This window comes from Etheostoma cragini, chromosome 21, assembly GCF_013103735.1.
Source record: "Etheostoma cragini isolate CJK2018 chromosome 21, CSU_Ecrag_1.0, whole genome shotgun sequence".
Classification (NCBI taxonomy): Eukaryota; Metazoa; Chordata; class Actinopteri; order Perciformes; family Percidae; genus Etheostoma; species Etheostoma cragini.
Genome location: NC_048427.1, coordinates 16,196,984 through 16,207,785, shown reverse-complemented (window position 1 = coordinate 16,207,785; position 10,802 = coordinate 16,196,984). Strand labels below are relative to the sequence as shown.

The 10,802-nt window shown below is 40.9% G+C and overlaps 1 protein-coding gene across 1 annotated transcript; it reads right to left on the bottom strand.

Annotated features, from left to right (window-relative positions):
• Positions 1–1,486: 1,486 nt before the first annotated feature.
• On the bottom strand, positions 1,487–4,514 carry LOC117936765. The gene is made up of 2 exons (XM_034860146.1): positions 3,708–4,514; positions 1,487–1,980 (listed from the first exon to the last, which is right to left on the bottom strand). The coding sequence occupies exons 1-2, from the start codon at positions 4,257–4,259 to the stop codon at positions 1,630–1,632; spliced, it is 903 nt and encodes a 300-aa protein (XP_034716037.1). The 5' UTR covers positions 4,260–4,514; the 3' UTR covers positions 1,487–1,629.
• Positions 4,515–10,802: the final 6,288 nt, after the last annotated feature.

Here is a 10,802-nt window from a genome sequence, read left to right as displayed (position 1 = left end):
ACAAAGAGATGGTACAAGAACCAGCATTTATCATAAAGTGTTGGAAGCCAATTCTCAGGTCTATTGGACAATCCATGACTACGGAAGGACTGAAGAAGATTCTGGATGATCTCAAACCCAAGGCAAGAAACATTACCAAAACTATAAAGTTCCCAGAATCAATGTTACTGGAAGAACAAACTACCTCAAATCATCTCTTGAGATTTGTTAGAGAAAGAGATGAGAAGGAGCTCGGCCTATTCCTCAGGTACTGCACAGGGTCTGACTTGTTCCTATCTAAGACCATTAAAGTCACATTCACAGCAGAACAGCCACAGTTCGCAAGGGCGCCTTTGGCTCACACCTGTAGTTGTTGTTTGGAACTGGCATCTAACTACAAAGACTATGCAGATTTTAGAACAGAATTCATCTCTGTGTTGAAGAGTGGAGTGTGGGTAATGGATTTGGCCTAATAAGGCTTTGTTTGCTTAGACAGCAAATGAAAACTGCACAAACACAAACACACATTCTGAAGTTTAGCAGCATCATCTTTTATACAATCCACAAGTTCTGCTTGTGGAGGGCAGATGCATTGTCATAGTAGAAGGTAGATTTTTCTTTTAATTTATGATATCTTTAAAATTCAAATATGACAGCTGAAGGCACTTTGAAAAAAAAAAATCACACTTGAGTTAATATTTCAAAAAAGACAATTTATTTACAAAAATGGAAATGGGACAATGTATTCTTGGACAAGTTGTATGTAAAAACTGGCCAACTGTTTGTGGTTGATGTTGTTCAATTGCTGTTAAAATTAAACCTAAAAATAGCTCACAAATTACAGCGTAATGCTATGCAGCTCTTCAAACCTGGCAGAGTTTATATTGCCAGTGCTGTTCTATGTTGTCAGTGTCAAATGTGCAATATATAAATTTTTCTGACCACACTTAAAGGAATATTTGACTTAAGTACACAATTTTTAGCCTGGAAAAACTTCTTAACTGGAAAAACTCAAAATCTTACCAGGAAAACTGCTTTTGTGACCCCAGTACTGTTTCTTTTCTGAAAACACCTCATATGTTAACCTATATAAATTTCCTATATAAGCCAATTTTTTTAAATGATTTTGTTTTGCTTAATTTGATTCAACAAATAGGACCCTGCACTTTCCTGGGTCCACATTGTTATGTTATTTAAATGATAGCACTGGCTTATGAGTTTGCAATGTTTGCTTAGAAAATGTTTAAACATAAATTAAAATGTTTCAACTGTTTGTAAATTTCACTGTCTTTTTTTAAACTGTGCTAACTAATATTTTGTTAGTTGATTAGTCATTTCTAATCCTTTATTACCATGCTATTACCATGCTAAATCTTTTTTTCCAGAATTCCATGACTGGAAAACCCTAAAGGGCCCTTGCTGGTCCCAAGACCCAAAATTATCAACCTGGCCTACTACACAGAAATCTTATTATTAGTAAAAAGTTATCTTTTTACTAATAATTATCTTAGTAAAAGATATCAACTCATGCAAAGACCAATAATACCTGAAAAATGTAAACTTTTGGAGATGCCTCATCACTGGAAATGCCATCATCATCATTGTTTTAAGAACCACGGACAGTGCATGTGTCTGTATGCTACATCAACATCAGCGATGAGGCTCTGGCACGAGTTCTGTTATTAATGGCCTCAGGTCTTTGTAAAGTCGTATTGCCTCTGTCGCGTTATGACTGTGTGCTATGTTGTTCTCTTCCATCACCATCAAACCGAGCTCATGCAGGTCCTGGTCGCAGGGAATGTCTGTTTTCCACAGACAGATGTCCTCTTGGAGAACAATCCCCACTCTTTCATTCTGTAGTGGATGCAAATAATCTTGTGCGTGATAGAGCTCAGGTACATTATACATCAGACATGGTTTCCCATGATAATTAGGGTGTCCGTTTCCACCTGCTCGAATGCGATGGTTGTCCCACATTGTCACAACGGTGTCTAGCTCATTCTGCAACACAAAAACATGAGGATTTCAATACGTATGAGGACTTCTTTTGAAAATTAGTACATGGAAGAAGGCACCTTAGCCGCTTACACTGTATATATTTATTAAACAGTATATCATTATAGCATCACAATGGGTAAATGCTGTGTGGTTTTATGCTATGGTGGAGTTATCAGCAGAATAATAGCGTGCTCCAGCTTCTCACCCATCTTATCTTCATAATGAAGATAAGAGTATTGACCCCAGGACAAAAAAGCCTATATTGTTGCCAAATAGGCTTTTAGAAGAATAAATATGTAGCTACAGAAAGGAAAAAAAGTCTAGAGAGCTCAGAAGTTTAGACACATGTTATGAGGGTGTTCTTTGGTGGGGGGCAGAAACATTCATAAAGAAGAGGAAACCAAAACCTAGAAACAATCCGAAAGAATATTTGTGGTGGTCAAATCAAATTATTATTGCAGAGAGAAACTTATTACATATACCAAATGCATGCTACAGTATATCCAGGACTCAATGATGGGCTGATTTCAGTCTTTTCTCTTGTAGTTTTTTTGTATTTGTGGTTTGATGCTGTGTTGCTCTAGAGATTTTGTTGCTTGTAAATTGATTTATCATAATTGTTTTGCCTATCTCTTTATTTCCACAGTTTTTCATCATATATCTTTTCTTACATTTTGAAGAGCAATTTACTGGTGAGACCTTGTACTTTTACCTGAGAGTTCATTGTCTAACTGCTCAGGTGTGTGTAATGAACCTGTCTACTTAAGGGGAATATGTGTGCTGTGGGTTACACCTTATAGAAGGCAGTTGTGCCACTATGCATGAGATGTATCCCAGCTCTACTTTTATGTACTAGTATGCTTTTAACCATTGTATCAGTTTTGACTGTTCCTTCTTTCCTTTTTTCTCCCTTCCTTCTTTCTTTCCTTCCTTCCGCACTATTTTCCTTCCCTCTTTCTATCCTACCTCCTGCCTTCCTTCTTTCCTTTCTTCCTTGGTCCTTCCCTTCCTCTGTCCTTCCTTCCTTCCTCAAGACTATTTACATTTTTTGCCAGAGTGCTTTTGGTTTCCTCTTCTTTTTGGTCATCAATTGGATATTTGGGTTAAAGGAAACAAGTGAACACTGAACAGTAGTCTATAACAAACCTTGGCAGCTCCACTTCAGCTTCATCATTTAGTTACACCTGTGGTTCAAATACTGAATACAAAATCCCATGTAAGTCTATGTGATCCCAGTATTAAGCTCTATGTTAACAGAGTGTAGTTCTATATTAAAAAATAATAATAATGGAACCATAATGTTTATGTCAGTGGTTGATAGAGAAAGAGAGCAGACCTTATAGCCAAAATAAAATAATTTTGCATTTTAAGTGTGATCTATAACATCAAGTGCACACCAGCATATCAGGAGTGATACTACTTTAATAGGACAGATATATTTAAACTGTCAATCAAAGGCACATTCATAAACATAATGCTGATGAATCATGCATTTTATTTTAATTTATCCTTAGTTGTGACACAGCTTGTAAAGTTGGATTTGATATGAGCGACGAGGTCCAAGTGCAATTCGTGTTTGTCTCATTGACAGATAGAGCCAACAGACAGGTTTACAAACAAGTGGAGCAGGCAAAAAATGAATATTAAAGCTGGTTCATATCAAAACTACACGAAATACATCCCTGAAATGTAGGCTACTATATTACAGATATGGACAGTGGAGGACTTACTTGGATAATCTTCAGAAAGCAGAATTGGATGAGACCCTTGTCTATGAAATCCCCATTAAAGTCTCCAGTTGCTTGGAACTCCTGGAAGACGTCCCTCCAATAGCTTGCGTTCTGTCTCCTGTAGATCCCCCACCAGCTTTCGATCCGTTGATTTGCTGTACTGCGTCCTTGGAACACACACGGCCCATGCACAACGCCAGTCTCATCTTCTCGGAAGAAGTATTGCAGCCTATTAACATGGACATTTTCAGTTCCCAAATCCGATCGGATTATTTTTGGACAACCCCCAAGTCTCGTGACTGCATTCATGAAGTATGCTGCGATGATTTTGGGGTTACTATTGGAAGAGTTTGCTTGCATCCAGATTATATGACGCGAAAACCCATCAATGCATCCGTTTATTCCAATGCCGAAAGGGGTCAGCTTGTCATAGGAGTCCATATGCCATAAATAATTGGGCCCTGGGACACTATAACATCTTCTCCGAAGTCTTGTTCCTCTCCGTTGCTGTACGCCCTCTGGGTCAAGATGCGACTGAACCTCCTGAACCATGTCTCGAGTAACGCGCAGTCCAGCCAATCTACACCTCTCGTGCACCCGGTCCTCTTATCTGGTTGCTAATGAAGTTAACAATCTCAGCAGGGTCACTTAACCGTCGCCTGTAAAGTTGTAACCGGGCTAGTCTTCTCCATAAATGACGAGGACTTATCAGAATGCCATCTCTAACAGAAAGGCACAGTGCAATTTCTGCCTGTGTTAGACCTTGATTGAAGTGTATCCTGATGCGTTGATCAATAATGTGATCTGCCATTTGACTTCCCTAGGACACACCGGGACCAGATAGTGGCAGCAGTTTTTGCAGGCTGATCAGGACAATCACATTATCCTAGCCTGTGCCACAAACCATAAAAATAAACAAGGCATATCAAAGCACTATTAAATGAATTAATAAACATTTAATTAAGTTTTACATCACATTTCTAAGTTTACGATAGCCTACATTTGCGTTACCTTAGCTGAAGCAGCCGGATATATAGGAGTTATCAGCCTCCCATCTGTTCACAAACGGATCGCACAACTTACCGGTAGGCTACAGCTGCGGCCAGCGGAAGCCGTTCGTGGCAGCGCGTTAGTTTGAATTCAAGACGAAGACATTCATATAAATTAATTATCACAATAAAACGATCTTTGTTATGTCGAGATAACGAAATAGTTAATTCGTTATCTCGATAAAACAAACTTTGTTATTTCGAGATAACGAAATAGTTAATTCGTTATCTCGATAAAACCAACTTTGTTATTTCGAGATAACGAAATAATTAGTCGTTATCACGAGATAACGGTGCATAAAAAAACAAAAATCCATGGCCGTTCTCGGCTTCCGTACGGATCAAATAGATTGAATAACTTAAAACCAGCAGAGGGTTAAAAAAAAAAAAAAAAAAACTCACACGGCAGAGACGCAACGTTAATTCAGATTTTTATTCAATCCAAGCACAGATATTGACTCGTATTACTCTTATAATACTTGTATTCGGCAAAAGTGCTTTATCCGTACCGGATACTCGTTTCAGCCGAGTATCCGGCTCGTCTCTAGTCTACTGTACTGTATGTTGTGTACTGATGTAACCCAACAATTTAACTGTTGGCTAGGTGTTCTGGGATGGCCACCTGTCAACATAACAGTCTAAATCCAGGGCTTGGTATCATCTCGATTCAAACTGTATTTATCCCTAAAAGGCAATTGCAGAAAAGACAACAAACAGAGTTGACTAAAAAACATCACATTCAACCAACATAGCAGCAGGTTGACAAATGGGTAATCCAGGCAAGAGCAGCTAATCACACACAGATTTTCAAATGTAAGCATGTAGAAAATATATACATATCGCCAGTGATTTCCCAAATTGATTAAATTCAGATTCTATTTCAATTAGGTAAGGGACATTTCAGCTACGAAATGAATTTTGCTTGGATCAGCAAGAAACAACCCTCAATTTCTTTTTAATAATCCATCAGGTTTATGTTTACATTAAAACATTAAACATTAAACATTTACAATTGACCAAAGGCATAAACGAAAAGATTGAATCCAAGATTTTATTAATCCCTTTTATTATTTTTTACCTGGCCCTAGCTAAAGCCAAGTCTTCTTTTCAATCAGCTGTGTCAGATTAGGGCTTTCACAAATTTGTTGCAGATTTTGTTCAGAGCATTTTTGCTAATGTTATTGCTTGCGCATACGTATTTTATGTTCTTACACAAACACATTTACGTCCTTTTAATGATCAAAAGCACTTTATTTTTCTCATGCTGTCCATGGCTGCTGCACCTGTATTCACCCTCTTTCTGTGACGCTAACAAGCCCCCCTCCTGAAAAAGTGCTCTCAGAGTCTCTGCAGAGTTGGCACCATCCGTCTTTGCACCTGTGGGGAAAGACTGTAATGGAGTAGGCCTAGAGCAGTACTGTCTACAGCGATGAATCCCAAATGAAAGCTTCTAAATCAAAATTACACAACTGGTTCCAGCAAAGAATGTGATTCAAAATTGTGGAGAAAATAACAGCTTTTAGCTACGTCTTTTCATGACGTTAGCATGTAGTCATGTAGCAGTGTACAGAGATGGGAAGTAACAAACTGTACTTAAGTAGATTTTTCTGATATGTTTACTTTTGTTTATTTTTGTGGTGACTTGTTACTTTTACTCCTTACATTTAACACAAACATCAGTACTTTCTACTCCTTACATTTAACAAAATTGGCTCGTTACTTTAGTTTTGCACAAAAGGTCGTCTATCTGGTGTGCTTGTGAGTGCATGTCGGAGAATAGTGCAGACACGCACCTCAAAGTGAGAGAGAAGTAAAAGAGACTAGCTGTCACTTGAGATATTGTGTGTGTGTCCTTGAGAACTGTAAGTTGTATAACTTATGTTGTCTGTTCATTTAACCTGTTGCAAATTTAAAGTTAGTTAGTAAATGTGCTGTATTTATATAGCGCTTTTCCAGTCTTAACACCTGCTCAAAGCGCTTTTACATCTACAGGAAACATTCACCATTTACACACATTCACACATTGTGGCCGGGGCTGCCGTACAAGGTGCCAACTGCTCATCAGATAAACATTCACACACATTCACACTCCGATGCGCAGCACCGGGGGCGACTCGGGGTTCAGTGTCTTGCCCAAGGACACTTCGACAATGACTGCAGGGGCGGGGATCGAACCATCAACCTTCCGATTGGCAGGCAACCGCTCTACCACTGAGCCACAGTCGCCCCCTAGTGATTTTGTTATTTGTGTTCATCTGTTGCGCTCTTTCTCACATTTGTATTTTAGGTGCATTATTTACATCCTACAGTAGTTACACTGCATTTAGATAATATAATTAATAGTGGGTTTATTATTATTTGCCAGCATACATATTCCTATGCATGGTGTATGGTAGCCTTCACAATACTATTTATATCCTTGCAGAACCACATACAAACACACAGCCATTGCAGAGCTATCCATGCCCATGTTTCTAATGCTGCTTGATTATAATGAAGCATTAAAAGAGAGAAGTTGCGTCCGTCCATGTTTTAACAGACACATCTGGGGCGAAGTTTGAAACCAGAATCGGCTTTAAATACAGTCATAATCTAGTCCTCACTAACAAGATTCAAATAATTTCACTGGAGTTACCATTATCATTCGCGTTAGCGTCATCAATACTGAATGGGAATATACAGTAATGCACGTTGCACTTGATGCATCACTACAAGACGACTTGACAGATTCTGCAACATTCATTTGCGGCATGATGGCTTCAAATCCTTCAAATCTTGTTCTGGTCCCAAAATTTTCAGCACCTTCATACTTTCACTTACAGAGGTGGTTCAAACTTTACAAAATTTGTTTGCAAAATATTCATTTCTTATCTTACTCCGTTCTCTATAACTTGCTCCCACGCCAATAATGATAATTTGTCATGAACAATTTATACTTCAGAAACGTAGGTATTCTTGTCTAGTTTCTGTCAATGTGCTCATTCTTGCGATATGAATAATACTTTTCGCTCAGCAAGCCTTCAAATGACAAGAGTTCAGGATCTTTCTCCATTCACTGCCATGTTAAACATTGTCCAAATTTCTCAGCAAAACGCAGAGCAAAGCACAGCACTTTTTTAAATCGCTGATACGCCCACATTTATAACTAAATCCACATACATTTTATATCAATATGTTCGCTCATGGCAAGGTAATTTAATCAATATCACGTATGCGTTTGGTGGAATGACCATTTGTTTGACTTCTTGTTCAGTATGTAGATAGCTGGTGAGACAGCTCACAGCTGCAGTTGTTAACTGAGTACAGATCAAAGAGATGACATCAGAGATAAAAGGCTTCCTATTGGTCTTGGTCTCCAAGGCAACCATACTCTGTATGTCTGTTCGTCTGCCTCTCTCTCAGACACACACACGTAGACAGATAGACACACACACAAACCCAGATAGACACACACACACACGCACGCAAACACAGACCCACATTCATAGACACACACAAACACAGATAGACAGACACACACAGACACACAGACAGACAGACGCACACAGACACACACAGAGACACACACACACACACACACACACATAGACACACACACACACACACAGAGACAAACAAGGATACATTATATATTACCATGTAAATTTCATTAAAGAGACATTTCAGTGGTGGTCTGTCCGTCTTCATCTCTGTCTCATTATATATTACAATGTATAGCTTCCTGAACAAATCCTTTGGTGGTGGTGGAGTGGTCATGACACATGCCCTTCGTGTGGGAGACCAGTGTTTGTGTCCCACAACAATACTCCACCCTAATGTCACTCCAAACTCTGCATCACGCAACATACACTCATTATAAACGCAGAAAAATCCTAAAATGTACATTATACTAAAACTGCTTTTTCACAAAAAGTGTAAAATATATAAATCTGAAAAGCAGAAGTCAGATAGCTGAATAGTTTTTGAATGTTTTGAAGTTAACTCCAACTATTCCAACATATGTCTGTCTGTCTCCATCTCTGTCTCATTATATATTACAATGGATAGCTTGGTGAACAAGTCCTTTGGTGGTGGCGCAGTGGTTATGACAATTGCCTTTTGTGTGGGAGATCGGGGTTCAATTCCCACTGCGGTAACACAAACAATGTATTCCCTATGAAGACAGTTAACCCCTACTGATCGCCCAGGGGCTTGATCAATCTGCCACTGAAGCTATTCAACCAGGTTAGCTTTAGAAATTCAGCTATTCAGCATTTTCAAATATTCTCACTACTATAACATCTTCTTACTGATTTAAGCTATTTCTCCAGTTTAGCTTTAGCATTTCAGTTTCTTGATTATGGATGGTGTTCAACTTAATTAGAACCATTCCTACTTTTTTTAACTCTTCTCACTACTTCTTGTACATCTTCTTACTCCATCCATCTTCTTACTCCATCCATCCATCCATCCATCCATCTTTGACCGCTTATCCGGTATTGGGTCGCGGGGGCAGCAGCTCTAGTAAGGGACCCCAAACTTCCCTTTCCCGAGCCACATCAACCAGCTCCGACTGGGGGATCCTGGGGGATCCCAGGCCAGCTTGGAGATAAAATCTCTCCACCTAGTCCTGGGTCTTCTCCGAGCTCTCCTTCCAGCTGGACGTGCTTGGAACACCTCCCTAGGGAGGTCCCCTCACTCACGAACAAGACCCCAAGGTACTTAAACTCCTTCATTTGGGGTAAGGACTCACTCCCTACCTGAAGAAAGCAATGCATCGGTTTCCTGCTAAGAACCAGGGCCCCAGATTAAGAGGTGCTGATCCTCATCCCAGCCGCTTCACACTCTGCTGCGAACCAATCCAGTGAGTGCTGAAGGTCACAGACCGATGATGCCATCAGGACCACATAATCTGCAAAAAACAGCGATGAGATCCTGAGCCCACCAAACTGCAACCCCTCCCTGCCCCGACTACACCTTGATATCCTGTCCATAAATACTATAAAGAGGATTGGTGACTAAGCGCAGCCCTGGCGGAGGCCAACCCTCCCCTGGAACGAGTCCGACTTACTGCCGAGAACCCAGACACAGCTCTCGCTTTGGTCATACAAAAATTGGATGGCCATGAGAAGGGACCCCCTCACCCCATACTCCTGCAGCGACTCCCACAGTATCTCCCGGGGGACCCGGTCATACACCTTTCTCCAGATCCACAAAACACATGTAGACTGGTTGGGCATACTCCCAGGCTCCCTCCAAGATCCTTGCAAGAGTGAAGATCTGATCCGTTGTTCCACAACCAGAACGGAATCCGCATTGTTCCTCTTCAATCAGAGGTTTGACTATCGGCCGAACCCTCCTTTCCAGGACCTTGGAGTAGACTTTACCAGGGAGGCTGAGAAGTGTGATACCCCTGTAATTGGCACACACCCTCTGGTCCCCATTTTTGAAGAGGGGAACCACCGCCTCAGTCTGCCACTCCTTAGGCACTGTACAAGACTTCCACTCAATGTTAAAGAGGCTTGTCAGCCAAGACAGCCCCACCACACCCAAAGCTTTCAGCATTTCTGGACGGATCTCATCAATCCCTGGGGCTTTGCCGCTGTGGAGTTGTTTGACTACCTCAGCAACCTCCACCAGGGAAATTGACGACAATCCCCCATCATCCTCCAGCTCTGCCTCCACCACAGAGCACGTGTCAGCTGGATTTAGGAGTCCCTCAAAGTGCTCCTTCCACCGCTCTATTACCTCCCCAGTTGAGGTCAACAGCGTCCCATCCTTACTGTATACAGCTTGGATGATTCCCCGCTTCCCCCTCCTGAGGTGGCAAACAGTTTTCTAGAAGCACCTTGGTGCCGACCGAAAGTCCTTCTCCATGTCTTCTCCGAACTTCTCCCACACCCGCTGCTTTGCCTCGGTCACGGCAAAGCGTCTGTACCCTGCAACTGCCTCCGGAGTCCTCAAGGATAACATATCCCGGGAGGATATGCCGTTGCTCCCAATCACGCCACTCCAAGTATCTCCATCATTGCCCAAGTGTGCGTTGAAGTCCCCCAGCAGAACTATG